The following is a 23,674-nucleotide window of genomic DNA, read 5'->3' on the forward strand; positions in this document are numbered from 1 at the left end:
CAGCACGGTGGGCAAGAGATGGACCTTCTTGGTTGCAAGACCTCCAACTATGAGAAAAAGCCGCAGTCACAAAATGTTTAAACTCAAGTCTTCCATTGAAAGCTGCTCCAAATTTAACTGTTTCTTACAGCCACATAAGGCACTATATTTACGGTTTTCCACAGAGTAAACGTCTCTCCCCCTCTTCTTTTGTATATTTTTTTAATTCATGAGTAGATGGGTATGACTAGGCTATTTAATTAATTATTAGCATGATTTCCAGAATTAGCTTTATGCTTTTCTTTAAACAGGAATCCTATCACAATTCACAAGTCTTTAAAAGGCAATCAGGGTTGTAATGGTAGCTTTCTTATATGCAGCAATGGGTTATCATACTGTGCTTATAATCTATCCATGTATCTTGATCATTTTCAAGACACCTTGCTTTGTAATACCAAGGTGCCCATCTGTATCTTTTCTTTAGGCTCAGTTGTTTTTCTCCCTTCCCAGTAATATCTATGCACTAAATCCTTTAAATCTCTATCCAGCCTGCAACTTCATTGGCTCAAACTAACTAACAGAATTTTCTAATTCCCTTATGATAATCCTATTATCTGTCCAAAGCTATTTCTGCAAGGGTCATCATTATACAGAGATGTAAATCTGAGACCAGGTCTATCTATGTTCAGTTGTAATCCAGCTCCCCTCCTGGAAACCATCAAGGGCATTTGTCAACACTTGAAAAAAGAGGAGCTGAGCGACTGAACATCTCAGGTAGAGTGATTTGTATGTTAATTGCCTTTCAAGTTTTATTTTAGGAGAGGATAAAATGTGTTTTTTGAAGTTTGCCACAGCTGCAAATATTTATTAGTAACATATTAAACATTCTAGTAGTTAAGCTTCACTGGTATGGTCTGTCAGAAAACTTCATCAGACTGAAATGTAACTGAGATAAAAACTAATGCCAGATTTTCAGTTATGCATCTGGCAGGCTGTTTTGAATAAGGTGAGAATAAAAAGCTACAAGAGCTGTCATTATTCATGCTTTAAATAAATGTAGGCTTTACTTTAGTTTTATAGTAAAAGGTGCATCGCTCCAGATGGGGGTAATTTTGGCAAAGAGGAAGTGCATTAGAAATCTGACCCCTGAGCTGCTGATAGTGTCCAGACTATAGGAACTGACACCTATGTCTAATTTAACAGAGCTTTCATATTTATTGCATGGAATCCTCTCTCTGCTTATTTGATTTTGTCATAGGTTACAAAAAAGCAATTTGGTTTGAATGTAATCAATCTTTGAATACTAACCTATATATAAGAATGTGCAAAAGAATATAAACATGATATTTCTACTACCTGTACTTGGATTGAGTTTTACACACTGATGAAAGGCGAGTGAAGGGCTCAAATGTTTGGGATAATCCACACGACATTTTCACATCAAAATGTTTGAATCTGGGTTCCTCATTTTCAGAATCTCCAGGATACTCTAAATTCTAACTTTAGAATAAATCCTTCTTAATCAAGTATCTAATTTCAGGCTCAGAATAGTTTTGTTGCCAAAGAGCATTTCATTAAATATAAATATTGATGTAAAAGAATTTTAAAAATGCAATTGGTAAGAATGTAGATGGTATAGCAGCATTACTTTTAGGCAGGTTGCAAGTATGTAACTAAAGGTCTAAATGACCTGTTACATGAAAATACCTCCCTGTCAGGGATGCTAGGCTACCAGCTTTGAGGCCACTGTCACTGACCTCAATGGAAAAATGTTAGGTTCACAGCTCAGTGACGGTGCAGAGACTGCTCCACTTACAGATCAGTATTTTTCTGTTTTCAATGGCACATCTTTTTCATTTGTACTCAGACTTAGATTTGGTAATGGACTTAACAAGAAAGGATGTATTTTATATGCATGTCAATCCTCACAAAATCACTATAACAAGTACAAACAGAAAACTTAGTATATAGAACAAATCATTATGTCCCCATTTTTTGATACTCTACAGCTGAGAACCCCAGATGATGAGCAGTTGTGAATTGTATATTAAGTGGTCAAGAAACCTCAGGGCAAAATCACATTTCGGATTCTTGCTTCCCGTCTGCTTACACAATCAATATGATCTTCACAATCAACAGCTTTAAAAGCTCTGTGAAAGTACTTGAAATTTTTTTGACAGGAGGGAACAGTTTGAACAGTCATTCTTCCGCAGCTGCTATCTCCCAGATTGTTAGAATTATACACAAATACTTCATCCTGTTTCAAAATTGGATTTTAAGCTGATCTTTGTTATAAATATTAATGTCTAAACCTACCAATTCCAATTGCAGCACAGCTCAAATCACAGGGAAATGCATTAGGGAAAGATAGTTAAAAAATAATATAACTTGAGAGCAAATTACACAGCTAAAGATGATTGCTCTACACCAGTGTATGTAACTACCAGATCTCAGCGATAAAGAAAACTCATCGCTAGCACCAATGGATCTTGAAACTATCATAAGGTTCTCAGGCTTAGTGTTGTCAAAGAACACTACCTATTCCTAATTTACAAAGTGCAAAAACCCTACAGATATTTCACAGCTTCAAATTTCTCATGATATTATCTGTTCATAGCCTCCTCTCAACCACTGCTTTTTTTTTTTTCTATTATTAAAGGACATTCTTGTGCCCCTCCAGAACTAAGGAAAAAAAAAAAAAAGAGAGCATCAGTTCAGAAAAAAAAAAAAAGGGGGGGGGGGCCTGACTCCAATACAATCAGAACCCCTACCTCAATGGGGAAATAACTTTCAATAAATATTGCACCAGATACTGGACTGGATTACAGAGATTAGTTCAGTTGTGCAACTAACTGCAGATATACGAGGCTGTATGTTACTATATGCAAAAGCTTTGCAAATTCAGAATTGTTTTAAAAGCAGAAGACAGAAGGACTTAAAAAAAAAAAATCTGTCAGCCTTAAATTTCCACCCCATTTTATAGACCTATTATCTTCTTAGACCACTTTCAGATAGCCAGTAGTATACAACCAGAACGAGAAACTCATATTCCACAAGCCACATATGGATAGAAAACCCTCCAAAGACCATACAGCAGTCGGATGAGATACTGGTGAGCAAAGAAAGGAAAGAAAAATGGGTTGCCTCTGTGATTTGGTCTGTTCAGTATGGTGATGGGATCCAGCAGACTCAGCTGGAGAGTGCAGTAACTGGCTTTCAGTGCTAACATAACTAAGACTAAGCTACATAACATTCATTTTAGGGTATACAAGTAATCACAGTTAGACTGAATTATAACCTCAACTCTGAGTTTCTTGAATGAGCAAAAGGATTTAGCTTGAGTTTCAATACAGAGAAATGTTAGACACAAGCTGGAACTGCTATAAATCAACACACAGCACTCCATTATATTGCAATGAGCAAATACCACAGTTCTTGCCTTTAAATGTTAATGCTCAGTGCCTACTGAGTTCATCTGAGAGCTGGAGAGGAATTCTCACAATCAGCATTTAGATACAGAGCAATTCCTACTCTGCTGCTTACTGGAAAGAAGATATCCAAGAACTATGACTAGAAGAATGTAAAACAAATGAGAAATGGGGTTTACCCAATACCATGTATGAGCAGAGCTGGCCAAGGCTAGGGGAATAGCACTTCCTGGGTAAAAGAACAAAAATTGAAACCCAAAGTCACCCTTTCTAACTACTCCAAAAGTAAAAGACTTTGTGAATTCATGTCAACTCTCAAATTAAGTTTTTCAAGCTGAAATGAAACAATTCAATTTTTCACTGGTATTTTCATTTCAAATAGGCATGCAAGATGGGGGCAAGAAGTAGAGGAAGTAGGATAAGCCTAAAAAATAATTCTATATACTTGCCTGACATAACAACAGAATCTATTTGATGACCCAGAACCCTTTCCATTGTAACTGCCACAGATAACAGAAAAGAAGAAAAATACAAGAAACTCCACTGAGCAAATGCCAATTAGTTTTTCTCTCTGCATTCAGTCAAAAGAATGGATAGAAACTTTGTGGGAACTGTGCTTCCTGCAGATAGAGCTACACTGGGTTTTAATGAGCTATCTCAGATGCTCCTAACAAAATGCCTACAGCATTGCCAATCTCTACATGCTCAAAGCTTCGCCAAGCAATTTTTGAACTACTGCTCTTGTTATCCAAGGCAGCCATCTGAATAAGGCTCTATAAATTGTAAGAGCAGCAGCAACTTCAAAGTAAACTCAACCATATTAAGTGTCAGGTTCAGGTCTTGTTTTTCCTCAGCCTCACACAGAACTGTTGGACTTGCATAAAGCCAGCTGAAAATGTGTTATTCAAAAGGTTTTTAAGAAATAGCATTTAATTGATTTTTTTTTTGTAATTGCTTCAGTGTTGATGAGAATATCCACAAAACCAGTATCTTTGTTTTGAACACATTAAATTAATAAATTAAAATGGCATCTTAAAATTAAATTGGTTTATAGTTGCATATTCTTGCCATTTCACTAATAACAGTAATTCATAATATGACATCACAGTTAAAATACTCTTAAATGATTGCATTTGTTCAATATCTTAAGGACAATTGTTTTGCATGAAAGTAAATGTTTTATCTAATTTGAAATGAAAACATATCATAATAGTCTTGTCATTTTTGACACAAAGAATCAAATAAAGTAATTCCTTAGCTGAGCCCTATCCTTTGTAATTGCTGAAATCCTATTAAAATAGCTGTGCCTTCAGCAGTACTCAAAGATAACCACAGATTACCATTTCTTCTTATAGCAGGGACACTGTCTGTGCTTAAAGCAGTGAAGATAATAATTATTCCTTTTCACAGAGATCCCTTAAGGAAGGCCTTCAAAACTTTTAAATAAAGCAAAGTGAGACTGTTTGCAAAGAAAGAAAGGAATTATGAGATAAGGCCTTGGATCTCACTGATGCCTTCATTGCCAATTTTAAGTCCAAGCATAACAGTGTTGCTGACCATTAAGTTCTGCAGTGCTGCCCTTTGAAACCTTATGACATGCAAAATTGGACTTGGAAAAACCTAATTTCTTTCTTGAAAAAAAAAAAAAAAAAAAAAATCCCAGAAGGCAGCATTTGGCAGCAGTTCATATTCATTCTCATGTATGCTGGATGCAGTCTGGGTTTATTTTGTTATGTATTGCATTTGGTCACAGAGAAGAAGTACATTTGAAAATACAGCCTGGTTGCTAAGACTTAAGCCAAACAGTATGAAGTAAACCATCAGAAAGAGTTAGGAAAAATCAGACTGTATTAGATGAGGAAATATGCTGGCCATTTATCCAAGTTCTAAAAGTGCCTTGGGGATTTCCTCGGTGTCCAGGTTACAGCCATGTCCAGGCACCATTTGCTTTCCAGCATGTCTCCCCTCCCAACGAATACAAAATTTTATTAGAGTTATCCATGTCTGTCTCCTCTCAAGATTAGTTAGCATGAAGTTCTGTATACAAAAATTGAGTTTGTCCAGAAAAGGGTTTCAGGCCACTGAACCAAGTTGTCTTGGAGATGTCAGTAATTTTAGAACTTAATTTGAAGGTACTCTTTCACTTCATATAAATATTGATATGCTACCTAAGACTCTCCTACAATATTTAAGATTGAAGGATTAACACAGATTTGCTGTCAGACAGACCAACCTGGTGTTTACTGAATGTTAAATAGTTAAATGAATTATGATTTGATTTTCTTCACAGACTGTGTTGTAACATTAATAAATAATGCTCTAACAAATTGATTCACATCTCAAGTGTTCTGTCAGGATAGTTAATGCTGTAGCAATCATTTTTCCTTAATTCAATTAACTGACCTCATGATAATCTGTCATAATACTATTGTGTGTTTTTTTTTTCCGGTTTATGGTACTCTGTGTTTTTGTATCTGAGCTTACTTTTCCCAAAGGGAAAGTGCTCTGTCATGCACTCATACCTTTAACACAGGAGAATCTGCAATTAGAAACACTTTAAATGCTGAAGCTGTCAAAAAAACTTTTAGACACCAAACCCACTAGAAAAATATGCTAGGAAATCCAATTTCATTTCTTCTAGGGCTCACAGAATTCCTTTCCTGTCATGCATACGGCACTCTATATGGCTGCTATTCTATCCACTTCTCGTGTCTGTTGCAGTTAACTCCAAAGCTGCAAAGTTGGGTACCCACAGCAGGTCACGTTTAACCAAGTGTTATGCTCTGCTGCATAATCACAACCGGAAGAAGATGAAAAAACATCACCAGAACACCTTTAGGACTTCTTGATCTTATATCTTTGATTACATGACCTGCTGCTGCAAAGAGAAAAGGTCAGGACCTGGCTAATTTTATCACTTCAGCCACAACAGCAATGAGACAGAGCTACTCCCTTTACAGAATGTACCTAAATTCTGCATCAAGTTTCTACAACAGCTGCACCAAACCTCTCAGTAATGCTGTTGCAGAGCTGGTGGGCACAAGATGCCCACACATGTGTTTTATGGAAAAGAACACTTTTCAGACACTTGCCATTCAATTCCTATTTTATTCACCAGAAATTCATGCTGAAATTCACTGTCAGTTTATCCTTGAAATTAGCAGTGAAAACCAAAGGAATTCAGACATCTTTGCCCATACCTAGGACTGCGATACTGTCATTTCTTCTGTTTTGCATACGCAATTCTTCTTTCCGTATCATGCAGGCGATAAGTAATGCTGAACTTGGGCTTCATTCCAAATCCTGTCACTGGGAGGTAAATTGGTATTTGAATACTGTATTGGTGTACACATTGTGCTGCTGTGTACTAAAGAAGCACCTGAAATGAATCAGAAGCATTCACAGTAAGATCTTTTTCAGATAAGATTATTTTGTTCCCTTCGTTTTTCCTTTTCCCCTTTCCCATCTTTTCCCCCACTTTCCCTAAACAAATAAGCTTCCTTGTATCTTGTACTTCTTGTTACAACAAGCCATTTTCTTTTGATGTTAATGTTCTTTTGTGTTGAGATACATGTTGGAAACATTCAAGAAAAAAAAAATAAAAAACACTACTAGATCACCGCAACAAGCCTGGCTTATTATGGGTTGATGCAACTGCAGCCTGACCGTGGGAAAGGGTAAAATATTCAGAATCTCATGATAAAGCTGTGGCAGCCCTTGTGAAAGAGTATTAGGAACAACTAGATCTAAACAGAAAATTTGGCTCAGAATTTACACCTCAGTTTCTACATAAATAAATTTAAGTCCCAGGAAAAGGACTTACTATGCTGTTTATCTGAGCTATGTTTTTGGAGGGAAGGGAAGGCATGTCTTTTAAGTCATCAGCCTTTTCTCCAAGTTGTGACATTTATTTTTCATGTTCAGAGAAAACCTGTGTAAATGCATTAGTTGATATAGGAAAACAGGAGGTGTACTTGTAGTTTTGGTCTGTAAAGGAAACACAAATGTTAATTCTAATCTCCTGCATTTTTACAAGCCATGTGTAAAGTTGTTTAAAACTTAGCTGGCAAAAGTTCACTGTTTATAGTTAAGAATAAATAAGCTGAAGAAAAATACAAAACCTCTGGAATTACACCAATGGTATAAAAGAGTTACACAGGAAAGGAATAAACCAAGAAGCAATGTAAACTCTATAGAAATTACAGCTCTCTGGGGTTCTCTGTGGGCACATGCTATTGTCTGCTTTGGCTTTCATCTTCTCATTAATAAAAGTAACATGAGGAATACATTCCTATTACTGCTTTTGTTTCACTCAATAGTAGTTGCCACAGGAATGTCAGGATCATATAGAGGAGATGTTATTCCTGATAACGTGAGTAATAGGGCTAGGCAATCCTGCCATATACACTGTAAAGTTGCAGCTGGTTGAAATGGGACTTGGACATCCATCATTTAATCAAATACCTTTTAAACCATTATAACCTTCTTCTTTTTCTTTCCTTTTTTTTTTTTTTTTTTTTTGTAAATAGTCAAGTAAAAATCATGCTGTTGTAATACATCCAACTGGCACAGCCCTACAGCTCAAGAGAGAAAACTTACTTTCCTCCCACTTAAGATGTGCTGATCTTACTCAAGATTACCTGTGTTTTCTTCAGTGTCTTTTTTGCCTTTTGACAAATCAAGGATATATCACTTTTACATGCAGATCTACTCATTTAAGATAAATATGAAAATTAATCCCAAAACTAGCAAGTTTCACTTTTTGTTCTATGAAGGGAAAACATTTCTAAATCCAATGCTGGCAGATGTAGCTACTGTGTTAGCATAAGCATTAAGGACAGAAGAAAAACGTTTTTCCGTTCTTCTTTCCACACGCCTAAGAAACTTTAGTGGACAGTTGGGAAGAGAGAACAGAACCATGAACCCAACCTACCTTTAGGTGGTGGCTCTTCCCATATTAATAGTGAGTGAAAGCTATTAATGCAGAAAGAGTATCTGCTTAACAATGTAACAGCAAGGAAGATGAGAGGTTCATACCAGCCCAGCCTGATCTGTGTTACACAGCTAGTCTCTTCAGCTTCCTAGAAGGGTCAACAAAACAAAGACACTTGAAAAAGGCAGCAGGCTTGTTTTCTGTAAAGCAACCCCACATGTTGACAAGATCATGTTGAGAAAAAAATGGCTTCCCATTGTTGGTGCCTTAAGTTTGTATTTTGTTACAACTGTTTAACATCTGTCAACTCTTCTAAAACATGTAGATGTACTTGTTAGACTCTAAGGATACGTAGCCAGTTTTATTTGTCTACCAAAATGATTAAAATTAAAAAAAAAAGGGGGGGGGGGGGAGGGGGGAGGAATAGAAGAATAACAAGTACCTCACACCTACAAGCAAGCCCTATCTGCTTGCTTCTGTCAGTCCTAAAGGAACAATTCCAAGGCAGCAAGCTGCAAGACCCAAGAGCTTCTTGAGAGCACAGGTCAAAGACAAATCAAAACCCTGCTCCTTACCAGAGCAGTCTTTCTTGGTCTGCTCTGACTTACCTTACCCTAGAATCATCACCACAAGACATATGTAAATCTAATACAGCAACCAAGAAGTTAATAAATACTCCCTGTCAAGAGTGACTGCCCTAGCTTGCCTAAAGCATTAGAAGTTGCACAGGGACACCCAACTGGTGTGAACAGGTCCAGCTGCAGAGAGAGGTACTAATCCAGTGTTATCAAGCATCAGAACTGGAAGCTAACACAACTTTTCAAATGATGGGAACATGGCAAACAAAATCTTCACACATCTCAGAGGATGCATATTAACAGTCAGAGAAAGCCAGGAATGAAGAATACATGAATTCGAAAGTTGTCATAAACAACTTCTGATAAATTACCTTATTCTATCAAATCTGACAGTAAAACTGTTTATGTAGACTGCATTTATACTGAGCCTGGTGGCTCAGTCAAGCCTGCCTTTTGCAGATAATGATAAGAAACTGTAGATATGAAGAAAGCAAAAGCAAGAATGCCTACTGATATACTTTTACAAATACAAGTATACACTTCAAAAACTTTCAGCCAAGCTAAGGAAGACCAGCAGAATTAAATATTGCTGTTTCACAGCCAAACTTATTTTGCTAACTGTTTTTCTGCAGGCATTTTTTTGCATATCCAGAGCCCTCACAATGAAACCCTACCCCCAAGCAGTCGGTGGATGTTCTCCCAACTTCACGAGTTTCGATTCCCCCAGCCCTCCCTGCAGGGCCCTTTGTTCTTGCCAAAAAGGAGCAGTAAGAGTCCCTTCAAAGTGCCTATAAGGTACTTCTTCCTCTAGGTTTTCAATGAACTCCACGACAATTTCATAAAAAATGGCCATCAACCTTTCTAAACATCTCTCTCTGGTCACTGTCAGAGTTACAGCTCTATCATAGGTGATTTTTGACAACTTACTGGGATGAGAGGCACTGCCAAGCATCCATCAGGCTTGAAAAAAAAACAACTCTCCATGGCTTTGTGCTATTCAGCAGGCATTTGCCAACCTGCAAAAAGCTCCAACCAAGTCTCTCAAGGACACGTCAATTCTAGCACGTGTACAGATGTTTACTTAGAGTTCAGAAACTAAATACATACTTAAACATCAACTTGAACATCTGTCCTGACTTTCAAAGGACAAATCAGGTCAGGAATTGAGGTTAAACATGGATTGAGGTTTGTGGCCTCAGATATGTGCATTTGAAAATGTTGGCTGCTCTGCTTTTGCTGCAAATAGATGTTTTCTTGGTATCCAATCCTCCCATTGTACCCCATTTGATAAAATCCACATTTACTAAAAACAAGATAAATAAGAGTAAAAATATTCATCACCATACTAACAAATATGTAACTGCACACATTCCAAAAATTCAAACCCTGAGTCAAATCCTGAATTTCAAAAGACATTTACTATTTAATACACAAAACTTAGATGTTTTGTTTGCTTGTTTTAAACCTGGTTAATGTTAACTGAAATTTGACATCATTAATGTTAATTTTTTATTTTCCTGAAACAACAAAACAAATCCTGTTTTAAAATGTTTGCATTCTGCCTCTCCATACAAGACACAGTGACACTGTGGTAGAAGCACTGATTGATGTAAAAGAAGTGGAGCTAGTTATCCATTTCAGAGTGAAATCCAGAAATAAATTGTTTAACTACTACAAGGCAATCTGATTTTGCACTTGTATAAGTGAATGACAAAAGAAATTGGCAACCCATAAAACATAATCCATAACATATGAATTATTTCTCATACATAATTGTAGGTCGAATTTTGAAGTACTCTTAAAAAGAAATAAAAAGGAAGAAGTATTTTGTTTATCCTGTGGAGTTTAACCTAATACAAAGACATGAAGCCAGGGGTGATCACATAAGGAATTTATGGAATTTCCTAATTGGCAAAGCCTTAAAGATAAATGAAACATTGAACTGCATCTACTTAAAATGTTTCCATCTTACAAATAAAGAACAGCATAACACTCCTAAAGCGGATAGACCAAATAATCCAATCCAGTGACGCTCTCATCCGTCACAATGATCTGCAGTGAAGCTGACAGCTTTCTGCGTCAACCCATCCTGGCTTATATTCTCTTCCTATCATAAGACCTATTCTTTAAACTAATATTGTCCCGTTCCAGCTTTTTGAGATTTTTTTGTTCCTCTCCAAACATAGTGATCTAATCACTACGTGATACCCCAGCAAAGTTATCCTCTAGGTAAACCCACAAAATGTTCACCTACCCACTTAAGTCTGCATTCACATATCTCAGCAACACTACACTGGTACAAATAGTCAAATGGGGCGACCAAGGTTGTGAAGGCTGGCTCTGAAACTGGTGTTTAGCACAACAAATGGGAGTGAGCCATTCATCACTGAAGGTCATAGGAGCTGCGGATACTTCGACTAGCAGCTACCTGGTTTGGTGCCCAGTGTCAGTGATCTGCTCTGGATGATTAAAGGCGCTTAAGGCTTTCAGTTGCCTCTGCAGTGCTCTGGCAATGGGTCTGAAATTCTGAACTCAGACCTTGACATTGGTTTTGCTTATGTAATGACGTTAATGCCATTTGCAAATCTAAATACATACATAACCGAGGATTGAGTTTTTTTTGTTTTTTTTTTGAAGGGACCAGCTGGTGGTACTGATGGTACAGTACTCAGTACTGACGGGCTTTACCCTCACCACTACGTCTCTTATTCAGCAAACATGCATTTTAGCTAACAGCAAGAACAACACAACATGAACGTGGAATGCAAAATCTGTCACAAATGTAGTGACTACAGAGTCACTATAGCAGTGATGAGACAGATCACATCTGGGTCTGAAGCACATATATCCTAACTAACGAAACCATACAAACAACCTCAAACACACAAATTGTGTTCACTGGTGCAGATCACACCCTGTGGTGCACACAAAGTGCACTTATTTACTGACAAGGCTTCAATGACATGGATAAGCTTTAGATTAGGCTCCTCAGAAATTTGTCTCTGTTGCTAGCACAGAAGGCGCTGCCTCCTGTCCCAACAGAAGGTGCAGTGTCTCGCACATGAAGGGCTCTTGATTCTGCTATATTGGAAAACTGCCTCCACCTACGTAGGGGTGGATGATGTCACATTCCGGCATCTGGGAGCAAGGACTGAATACAGTCTGCAAGAGGAACTTGACATCTCATTACTGGATCACGCAGAACTTAAAGGGAGCAGTCCTTCAGATCTCCCAACATGAGATTTTCACAGCAGTATCTGCATTTCCACAACTCTCTCATGGACAAAGCCCATAGGAAAATACAAACACCTGCAGGAAAATACACACTGACTTCAGAAACTGAAGTCAGAATGGGTGCTACAGTATTATTTCCAGTCTATCTGGAGTAGTATGTAGACTGACACTTAACATAACATTCAGAGTATCTGACTTCACCTGCTTCCTCCAATTTCTAGCAACCTAAGCATTTAAGTCCATAGCTACTCACTCCTCTTGGCTTGCTTAAGTAACTCTCCATCCTCCTAGTAAGTTCCAAGTTGATCATCAAATGATAGAGGGGACAAGCCTTGCAGGGAAGAAATTACACAAATGGAAAACAGGAAACAGTAGAGAGGAGAGATGTAAATGAGTGCTTGGAGAGAGGGAAATGCTGTTAATATTGAATTACTTTTTCCACGAGGGAGGAGACAACAGGGCAATCCGGGTGCACACATTGGCTAGCCAACTGCCCACGTACAGCTCAATACGAACCTGCAATTGTATCTCACTGACGAAGATGGCTTTGAGACATCATTTATTTTCCATTCTTCCATTTCCACAAGTTCCTAAATTTCATAGTTCATAGGCAATTTTCCACTGATTGCTGGGGATTAGCATGACGCTGATTTATAACTTTATGTAAACAGAACAGCATTTTGAGTGGGATTTGCACATATGGAGAGCAGCAAATTTGTGCCTAGAGCTTGTTTAGATTTTGAGAAAAATATTTCTCATGTTTACTTATTGGACCACTAGCAAAATTTTTTTAGGAAGCAATTTTTATTTATTGGCTTTGTCCTTTACAGAACACATCTTGCCTTTTACAGTTTGTTTATAATTTTTTTATTATTTCCCTCCTGTAACTATAATTTATTACTAAAATATACTAATTTTGCATTTGCAGCTGCAATATCTTACCAGGATTAAATAAGCCATTATTACAAATACAAAGGTAACAACATGCTTTCTTGCTGAGCTACCTTGAAATCTCAGTATGCATAGGAATAGTAAAAACAGAAATCTACTCTATGAAGGTCAAAAATACAAGCTATTTTTACTATATAAGTAGGAAGGATTATTTCATACTGGTTAAAAGGAAACACTTTTAAAAATGGTCATTTCTGTACTGTAGTAAGACAGGCCTGCCTGGTCTTATCACAAGAGAAGGATAAGCACCAGCAATGTGAATGGCCAGGAACATATCCTTGAACAACAACTCCAAAGCTCACATAAATTAATCTGTAGTTTCAAGCATATGCTAGGGGATTGGGCTTTGCTTTTGCTGAACATGTGGCTGCAGAGACATAGAAAGGACCCAAATACCCTCTACCAAGAAACGCTACTTTCTGCTTTGTTCACTCAGAAAGTTTGACAGTAAGGCAGGGAAGTAAAGAATTTATAGAATCACCAGTCTTCTAAAATATATACAGGAAGTCACCATCCATGTTACAGAATATCATCTAAAGCACTGATGATCAACAGAACTGATTAGGAACTGCCCTCACCCCAACATTTTTCAAATAAAAACATAAGGAACAGTTTTCAGTTGTCAAAAGCAATGATAAAAATCAATTAAAATGCAATATATCTTCTAAATAAATGCCCCCCCTCCCCCAAGATTTTTATTCATCTGGGGCATCACATGCTGTTAAAATGTTGCAAAGAGAAAAATTTTGATTAACAGCAACACAGCTGGAGCCCTGAAAGGTCTATTGGCACTTCCTTAGAATTAGCTGACACAACTAATAGCTTTAGTGACAATATGTCATCGCTTTATTTGACCATCATCTGAGAATGTTCTGGCTCTCACCATGTGCTCCTACACAGAACAAATATTTAGCAGAATTCCAAGAAGGCACATTTTCATGAAAAAAATTGTGTTTGAAGCAGAAAAAAATTTATATGAGATGGTTTCAACTGGACAAGGTCTTAAGTTCTCCAGCGTGCAAGTCCAACCCTATAAGTGTAAATTGGAAAAAGCTTTCTCTAGAAATATATTGTCCTATTACCACCTGATGCACACACATTCTTATACTTGGTTTTGATGCCTTTCACAGAAGCCTCCACCAAACAGAGAGTACCAACCTTGATGGGCTATGCTTTGTCAAATCGTGGATTCCTGAGAGGTTCTGGATACCCTGTGAGCCAAAAATAAGAAACAAAAATGGAAAAGCTAGGAACTTCTGTGGGCTTACAGGAGAACATCAGTCTAAATATTGTTATAGAGAATAAGTGAAATTGAGTTCATAGTCTTTATTTCCCACACACAAAGCTACCCTGTAGAGTATATTTGTCAGCTTCTGCTCAGAAATCACTCCTGCATCATCATTGAAAAGCCTGGAGAATTAAACTGTTGCAAAGCAACCCAGAGAGGTTTGAACAGAAGCTGTGTCACTGTGTACAGCTGCACCAAAGAGTGACAAGAGAAGGAATTCCCCAATGGTCATATAATCCTCCTCACCTGTGCCACTCCTTTGCAACTAACTGCTGCCTCCAAACTCTGCAGTCCACCAGGCTGTATGGCTGATTCAGGTTTAATAGCACTGTGCTAACAGATTACATTACATTTCTGAAAGACAGTACAGTCAGACCACTAATTAGGGTCCACTGGCAGATGGGAGTGTGAACACACTCTGGTCCATCCATGGGGTTGCATGGTGCAGTCACTCTTCGGAAAGCTGCTGACTCATTCAAAATACAGCTTTAGTTGCCCCTGCTCCTGGGCACACTAGAGCTCGGTGCACCTATGCAGCAGGGGAAGTTGCAACTTCAGGTCCAAGGAACTTTGTGCTGTGTCGTTAAAAATTGTTCTTTTACACAACCTGCTTCACTATCTCAGCATTAGGCTGACTGCATGGTTTTAAAACTTTGTACAAGTAACAGCTGGGCATATTTTCTACCTAGAGGCATTTACACAACATGTTCCAGTCCTGGTAGCACCCGAATACCCAAATATTAGGGATTTATTTTTTTCTTTTGAAAATGCTGTATGATTGTCTCATTACACCGAAAGAAAGAAAGAAAGAAAGAAAGAAAGAAAGAAAGAAAGAAAGAAAGAAAGAAAGAAAGAAAGAAAGAAAGAAAGAAAGAAAGAAAGAAAGAAAGAAAGAAAGAAAGAAAGAAAGACAGTAGCAACAAAGACCACATCCATATCCTCCAGTAGAACATAGGAGAATCTCCTACCCTCATTAGGGTAGGAAATCGCCCACACAAAACAGTAAATGCAACACCTTACACCTTTTTTCACTGTGCTTTTTTGGACAGAAGAGTATGTATAGAGGAGACCCAACTCATGCTATTAGCTGAGCTTCCCACAGATCACCTTGCAGTTACATGTTCATGTGCCCTTATCCTCAGGTGCTTGATTGGGAAACACCTGGCTTGGACAACCCAGTGCCTGCAGCACCAAGCTAAAACTATAAATATTTATAACTCCACTGAGAGGAACAGAGAATGATTTGCGTGACTTGCTCCAGGCTCACAGACTGACTCAGCTGAGGGCCAGGATTAAATTTGAGGAGTTCCCCACTCCTAGGCCTATGGTCAGCTTACTGGTCTGTGTATTGCCAAGATTATTGCCTCATGTCATACTTCAGAACAGTGGTGAAATGCAACATTGTGTTATTATGAGTCACCTAATCTTTTCAGATTTATTAGGTACAACAGATCAGTAACACAAATTTTAAAGAGACTTTTCATTCATTAAGCAATCAATTTCCATCATTAATGTTCACATAAAACATGGCCAGTTTTCTGGTTCAAGCCTGTAACAGACCGCTTAGCATCATATCCTGTGTTTTTAGTGTTTTTCAGGGCTAAAAGATATGAAAAAGCAAAGCATACAGAGAATTAATCCTTCTCTGTCCCCATGAAAGAAAAAAAAAAATCCTCAGCATCAGCACACAGTAGAGCTTTCTGTAGACACCAGTGTAAATGATGGGAATGCCTTACAAGGCCCAGCTTACCCATGCAACAGTATATCACTGACATGACAATTTTTAGTTTGGCACATGTGGAAAGGGATTAGCTCCATATTTCTATTTCAGAATTGACTGAATAGCAATTGACCCAGTAATCGGGATCTACACTATCTATAGTTATCTATAGATAGAATTTCTACCAACTCATTACCTACTTCTATCCAAAACTAATTTGCAAGACTTTCCACAAGTTTGATTAGTTGCCACCAATATATGTATGGAATGACATATCCACGTTTACTAATTAGAATTAGTCCTAATACACACAAGCATCAGATTCTTTGTGCCTTGCTCAGCCATTATTCCTCTTCATCCTTTGACACTGATAGGTAAAAAATGAATGCCCATTTCCTCTTGTGTATACAAACTACAATACTGAAGTCATATGGGTCTAACTCACCACCAACTTTTAAACATGACATTCATGGCATAATAACATCTAAGTATTTGCTTCAAGATAGGATTTGCCATGAAGTCAAATAAATCCCATCTTAACATCCGAACACCTAAAGCTAAAAACTAGTCTAAGCTGAACGGAAGCACTCAAATTCTCTGCCTTAAGACCTCTATGGACAGTGACACTGTGATATTATAATTAAAATTTTAAACTAAAAAGGAAATTTCTGCTTGACATGTAATGTGAGATCACTCATTACTAGGTGGTGGCTGAGTTCATACAGAGGAATATGTAGGATACCAAACATGGATTTGAAGTATCAGTACTTTTCTCTCCCAGTATATACTTCTGACATAGGAAATTGATCTGCTTGTGAAAGTTGCAGGACCTCAAGAAGTTTCAGGATGCAGCAGAACATCAGCCTGACCAGATGAGTTTGAGACCAAATGCTCTGGTCAAATCCTGCTGCTTTATAATGCTCTGGCATTACCCAAAACTCAGCTTATCTTCTGAATTCTTCTTTGCCCAACAAGTACAAATACTCAGCTCCATCCTCCATATGAAGAATGAGCTATTTGGACGTTCCTTAAAAATAGACACACTTGCAGGACTTGGAGAATAGGTTCCCACTTCCAAGGGGAAACCCTTGCACAAAGCTACAAAGCTTTACTAGCACTATTTCTACGCTGTGTTCAGAACTCTAAGTTCTTTATATTCTCTGATGACTGAGAAGAAACAGTAGAATGAAGAAACCCTTGCCCAGGCATTTTCAGTAAGGGTTTGGTCAGAGATCTTTAAGAAGAGATTGACATATGATCCTAATTGCTTTTTACAAGCTGATGAGAAGCTCTACAATTATCATGTGTTTTGATCTTCACTGATACCTACCTGCTACAGAAAATTACACACTGCACAGTATCGTGCTGTAAGGATACTTATTTCCTTTTCCATCCTGTTACTAATTGCTCTCCTTTTTGAACTTGCAGCATCTCCTGCACCAGTGACCAAAATGGAAGAAAATGCAAACACTAGCTTGGACGAAGATTTTGAAGGACAAGCTACACACACAGGCAAGAAAACTGACTATACTTGTTTTCCAAAAGAAAGCTAAACTGTCTCTGCTCACTGGGAAAGCCTAGAATCCAGGTATATTCACTGGGTTGCCAAAATCCTTGCACAGAAATGTATGCTGCAAATCCAGTGAGAATATTCACCGATCTACTCTCTTCAGTGACCAGTGATAGGACCCAAGGGAATGGAGTCAAGCTGCAACAGGGGAGGTTCAGGCTGGATAGCAGGAAGAGGTTCTTCACTGAGAGGGTTGTCACGCACTGGAACAGGCTCCCCAGGGACTCAATCGTGGCACCAAGCCTGTCAGAGTTTAAGAAGTGTTTGGTCTGTGCTCTTAGTCATATTGTCTGAATTCTTGGGTAGACCTGTGTGGTGCCAGGAGTTGGACTCAATGATCCTTGCAGGGGTTGGAAGGGAATCCCCTTCCAACTTGGGATATTCTATGACTATGGTATTTTGGATTCAGTGATGCCTCTCATAGAAGGGCATGTAACATCAAACTAATTTTGACACCAGTCCTCCTTGTACTTCAAACAAATGACAAATTCAGACACCTGAGGACAGCAACTGCCCAATGCAGACCTTAATAGTTTATTGCATCAGTCACAAACAAAATGCCTTTCTTCTTTGGGGGGGGGGGGGGGGGGGGGGGGCATGGGGGGGAGTGGGAAGAAGAATCACAGTGCACTAGAATTAGGTTACAAGGTTTTGCTTTAAAAAAAAAAAAAAAAAGATTATTTTTCCTTCTTATGGAAGGAACATTCAGTGTTAAAAATATATCTATAAATCCTTTTGGCAAATACAGCATAGCATTTAAAATCTTTAAAAGCATCCTTGCTCAGACCACAATTCTTTTTAAAACAGCCCTCAATCACCATGAATTTTTTTGAGTACTCACACTGTACTCAGTTCTTCAGTCATCACTTCATCCTATCACCCTAACAGGTCACTGTATGCTTTAAGACAATCATCCCTCTCCGTGCTCCAACAGCTTCTTTTTCTTGTGCTGTAACAACTCTTGCAGCTCTTATAACAACCATTTTAAGGGTTCTTTCCCAAGTTTCCCAAGCAGCCTTGCTGCTGTTGGTTAAGATTTCCCGCCCCCCCCCTCCAGAGACCTAAACGTAGGCACAACATCCAGTCTTAGTCTTCTGAATAATTTGGAAAATCAGGTCACTGTATACTTAAATCATTATCACTATGCCAAGCCTTTCAGGTTAATTCCTGTCTTGGAATCTTATCTACAGAAGATAATTCACATTCCCTTTCCACCTAGGGGTATAGTGCTTTTAGCTGCCTCTTTGAGATGCTGAAATTTAATCTGAAACAGACTCTTAGAAAAATGGCAGCAGTACTCTCTCCTCTATCTCAGGAGAGGGTGGTGAGCTTCTTACCTAGCCTTTTCTACGTCCTCCATTCACCTCTGAAAACACTGAAATATTCCTTGGTTTCGCTTTATAATGTAAGGTGCAGGTTTAAGTGCTTTGTTTTGAAAAACAACACTGGACTTTTGAGCTGAAAGTGTCTTCTGCCCGCCCCCCCTAGTTTAGTCAATCAACCAGCTCCAAAGAACAAGATCTGCATTACTATCAGAATTATCATACCAATGCCTTACAGGTTATTATTCCCAGGGAACTGATATGACTTTAAAAACAAAAATCTTGAGTGTCTTATGTTCTTAACTTTACTATCAATGTCCACTCCTTATGCATGGTACATATTCAAAGACCCCAGTCATAAAGATAGACAAACGTACAGTTACAAAACATTGGCCTTAGCCAAGACATCAGTTTTAATAGGCTTTCATTTGCCATTAACTATTCACATAGCTCACCAAAATCCTTTTATATGATCATGACATGTACCAGACCACCTAAATGATGCTAGGTTAGAAATACATTATTTTTTCTTTTGGGGGTCCATGTAACATATTGGTTCCAAAACTCTGGTTTTCAGCACTCCTAGAGAGTGCTCTGAAATGAAAAGAGGTGGATAAATTGCTGCACAGAAGGACAAGACAACAAAGGGCAGAAACTTAAGACAGATTCTTGTTGCAGTCAGTTTTTCATCTAATTTCTTCTCTCTCAGGGCCCAAAGGTGTGATCAATGACTGGAGAAAGTTTAAATTAGAAAGTGAAGACAGAGACTCCTTACCCTTGAGCAAGAAAGAAATTCTTCGACAGATGTCTTCTCCACACAGGTCTTTCAGTAAGGATGATAAAGACACCAGAGAGAGATTCTGTCGTAAGGTAAGAGGAAAAATAAGCAAAGTAAATACATTTTGATACCATATAAAACGCACAAGTCTATAAACATGAAAATCCTGAATTCACCAGACTCAATTCCTTGGCAATTTAGGAAAGGTCTTGTCATATGGACAGAACAAATCTGGACAGAACTACTGACTAACTTTCCTTTGTATTTATACTGTTGTTATAAATGAAGTCTCAACTCAATCTGAATTTTGTAATATTTATAAAAGAAATATTTATAAAAAGTATAAAAGCTATAAAGGGCAAGTAAACGGCGCTGGGTGTGCGGGGAGTCTACGCTGCACCAACACGCACACACAAACATCAAACATTCTAAATATATAGAAGATTGCTTTACATACTAAACCCGAGTATGCCTATACATACATACAATCAGGAAAGGTAACAATCCTTTAGGTTCCATGACTTAACAGTCTCCATTTTCCATTCCTTTTCTTGATTACAAACAAGTCTCCATTCTCCATTCCTTTTTAACAATATGTCTCGCTTTAAGTTGTCAAGCAACTAGGTCTTCAGGCCTTATGTATCCCATTCTTCCCGGATCGAAGAAAAGCATATCCATCTCCTTTTCAAGGCCAATAGGGCCTGGGTCAAAAGGCACGTCCAGGTCAGCAGGGGGCGGAACAGCAAAAGCCTTCGATGGCTGTAGCGGCAGAGGGGCAGATGGCGTAGCAGTCGGATCAGTAAAGGAGCCCGCAGCTCCCTCACTGTCTGCCAAACCACACGTTTCTGACTGTGGTCCCACATCGCCCTTTAAGGCCTCGGGACTGCTCGCCAGGTGCCAAGCAATCCCACTGCAACCTTGTCGGTTTTAGTTGCAGAGTCCCACACCTTGACCTCAGTTTGGTCCCGTTATTTCAGGCTCATAAACTGTCTGATTGTTAATAAGGAGAATAAGCTGTAAGGTTACCAGGACAGTCTTTGTTCCTAAGGACGAATGATTCCCCATAATGCCCGGCTGCTTACCAGCGAGGGGCAGTTGTGTGCGCGGGTCGGCTTCTCTCAGCTTGAGCTTCTTCCCAGCTCCGGTGCGCCTGTTTCCAGCGACTTTCAGTACGAGCTTCTCTGAGCAGTTTGCTGAGTTTGGCCGAACCTATCTTCATGAGGCAATCAATGTGCCTGTTCCTGTCCTGGTCTCCATTCTGCTAGCCTGTTCCTTTTCATTCCTCTTTCCTGCTTCTTTATTGATGACATAACTTCATCGTGTTGCCTTTTTTTTTTTTTCATCTTGAAGACAGGCTCCCCTCTTATATCCTTCTCCCCACAGCAGTTCTTTTCAAAACAACTTTTCATTGGTCAAACAACTTTGCATATAACAGCAACAGCAAACACGCAGAAACTTCCATGCCTTAACTGCTGGAGAACAAGAAACCTGAGACTGCATGGGGTCTCCTGAATCATCCTTTGTTCCCCCTAAACTCTTTTACATTCCTGATGGCCTCATCATTAAGAGTCTGATGTTACCATCAACCACGTGGCTTTCCAACCCCCATGGCCACACTCCCAAATCTCCCCCTTTTTTATCAAACATTTTCTCGACACGAATTACCACTCCATGTATAATACTGTAAATTTAATATAAAGCATCCCCTTGGGCACAGATTACACTACTAACACTAAGTGGCATGCAGCTATGTAGTGTAATTGAATGAGAGCATATTCAAAGAACAAAGACTTGCTTACCATGAAAATAGCAACACCTGATCTAAAATACAGATCCAACTGTCTACCTAGCTCTGTCTCCAGCAGGGTCTAACTTCTGTAAAATAAACAGAATACTTCACAACAACATACCACACAATCCGGTGAGTCTGACCTTTCATGCTTCCTTCCCTGCCTCAATGGTCAATGCTTGGTTAACGAAATTAAAAGTTTTTTTAGTGTGCTTAAAAACCTTGATATGGGATCTTCCTGCCTGTCTCAAGAGACATTAAAGAAACACTAGGAATTTGTTCTTCTTGCTAAGCTTTCTATGCAGCATTCTTTAGACAGCAACTTATTCTCTTCCTGTTTGAGTGTCAACAAATGACCACTTATTTATACAGCATTCTCTCAATATTCACAGATGAGTATGCAGGAGTATGAATTAATTCAAGATGAGAAAGAAGATGAAAGCTGCCTACAAAAATACCGCAAACGCTGCATGCAGGATATGCACCAGAGGCTAAGTTTTGGGCCTAAATATGGTTATCTGTGTGAGCTGCAAAACGGAGAACAGTTCCTGGAAGCCATTGAAAAAGAACGGAAGACTACCACCGTCATTGTCCACATTTATGAAGATGGCATCAAGGGCTGTGATGCTCTGAACAGCAGCTTAACCTGCCTTGCTGCTGAGTACGCCACTGTGAAGTTCTGCAAAATCAAAGCCTCTGACACTGGGGCTGGAGACCGCTTCTCAGATGAAGTGCTTCCCACCCTGCTCGTCTACAAGGGTGGGGAGCTCCTGAGCAATTTCATTAGCGTTTCTGAACAATTCAACGATGAATTCTTTGCTGTGGATGTGGAGTCTTTCCTAAATGAGTATGGGTTGCTACCTGAAAGGGAGCTTCCAGCACTGGGAAATGGTAACACCGATGAGCAAGATGTTGAATAATTAGAGAGCCACAATCCTCACTCTTATGACTCCCCTCAGTATGTCATAAATCCATCTCAGTAACACCCATCTCATTTAGAGAAGGATCTCTTTGCTCCCTAACTTATTTGTAAGATACACATATAAATATTCCTTAACTGTTAGCATGTGAATTTTACTGAAAACACCTACAACAGCCAGTCCTGTACGTACTTATTTATATACCTGCCACAAGCAATAGGAAGAATGGGATAATATCTGTGATCTCTAAGAAATCAGGGACACACAATATTAAGAGCCCAACCATGCACAAGACCTACTGCATTTCAACAGCAACAGAACTGACCTACCCATCTGCACAGAAGAAAAGCCATCCCCAGGCTCTGAAATTATGGAGTGGCCTGGCTCAAGAGATTCACTTCTCCAACCACCTTCAGTAGGAACAAGACCTCATCCAGCAGTTTTTAAGGACAAACAAATAGCCTGAATTCCTTGCATTCCTAAATGGCTTAGGTATCTCATAGAACCACAGAATGGTTCGGGTTGGAAGGGTTTAACGGTCATCTAATTTCAACCCCCTGCCACGGGCAGGACATTATCTTATGTTTCTGCATTTCAGTTTTAGTAATTGTGAAAATACGGAAGTTAGCTCATCGCTTTTATTAACTTTGTCATCCAAACTGCTAACACAAACAAATTAGCTGGTAATTTCAGTATATCATTGCTGTATGTTTTGAACTGTAATATTTAAAATATTTGCAAGTTACTGAAAAATTATATTGTGCTTATGTAATAACTCTGAATAAAACTTAACAGCTCTCAAAACCTGCCATCAGGCGTGTGAAATATGCTTGCAATACATACCCCTAACCTTAAAAATATGGGTAATATTAGTAAACATTTATTCAAAGTTTTAGTGTTAGCAAAAGGGATGCTGCAGAGAACTACAGTTTATAAACCTGTTTAAGGAAGATACATGGTAAATTAACTATAAATTCACTGGTTTTCCCCCTCCCTGTAGGCATAAAGACATCCAGCTCCTCCAGTTCTGATACAAAAAAGCGAAACATTAATAATGTTTCAGTGACTTTTGCACTGTGGCAAATCTGAAGGCTAAACTTTACTTTAAAGACAGAAATATCTGTATCTTGCTCTGATGATAAAAATATCTATATCTTGATCACAGTTTTTCTGATAACATTTGA

The 23,674-nt window shown here is 38.6% G+C and overlaps 1 protein-coding gene and 1 long non-coding RNA gene across 5 annotated transcripts in view; one reads left to right on the top strand and one right to left on the bottom strand.

Annotated features, from left to right (window-relative positions):
• The window catches only part of LOC311440948, a 98,276-nt gene extending 76,321 nt beyond the window's left edge, over positions 1-21,955 (bottom strand). Inside the window, exons 1-3 of one of the 4 annotated variants that reach the window (XR_014695660.1) lie at positions 19,779-21,955; positions 8,341-8,488; positions 6,608-6,786 (exon numbers count right to left, since the gene is read on the bottom strand). This is a non-coding gene — a long non-coding RNA (uncharacterized lncRNA). Of the gene's footprint in view, positions 1-6,607; positions 6,787-8,340; positions 8,489-14,261; positions 14,299-19,778 lie in introns of those variants that run through there. The other 3 variants (XR_014695661.1, XR_014695663.1, XR_014695662.1) reach the window with 3 other exon arrangements.
• PDC (phosducin) lies at positions 667-23,299 on the top strand. Its single transcript, XM_084528500.1, has 4 exons — positions 667-753; positions 17,540-17,623; positions 19,713-19,873; positions 21,963-23,299. The coding sequence occupies exons 2-4, from the start codon at positions 17,563-17,565 to the stop codon at positions 22,488-22,490; spliced, it is 750 nt and encodes a 249-aa protein (XP_084384626.1). The 5' UTR covers positions 667-753; positions 17,540-17,562; the 3' UTR covers positions 22,491-23,299.
• Positions 23,300-23,674: the final 375 nt, after the last annotated feature.

This window comes from Aythya ferina, assembly GCF_964211825.1.
Source record: "Aythya ferina genome assembly, chromosome: 8".
NCBI classification, from domain to species: Eukaryota; Metazoa; Chordata; class Aves; order Anseriformes; family Anatidae; genus Aythya; species Aythya ferina.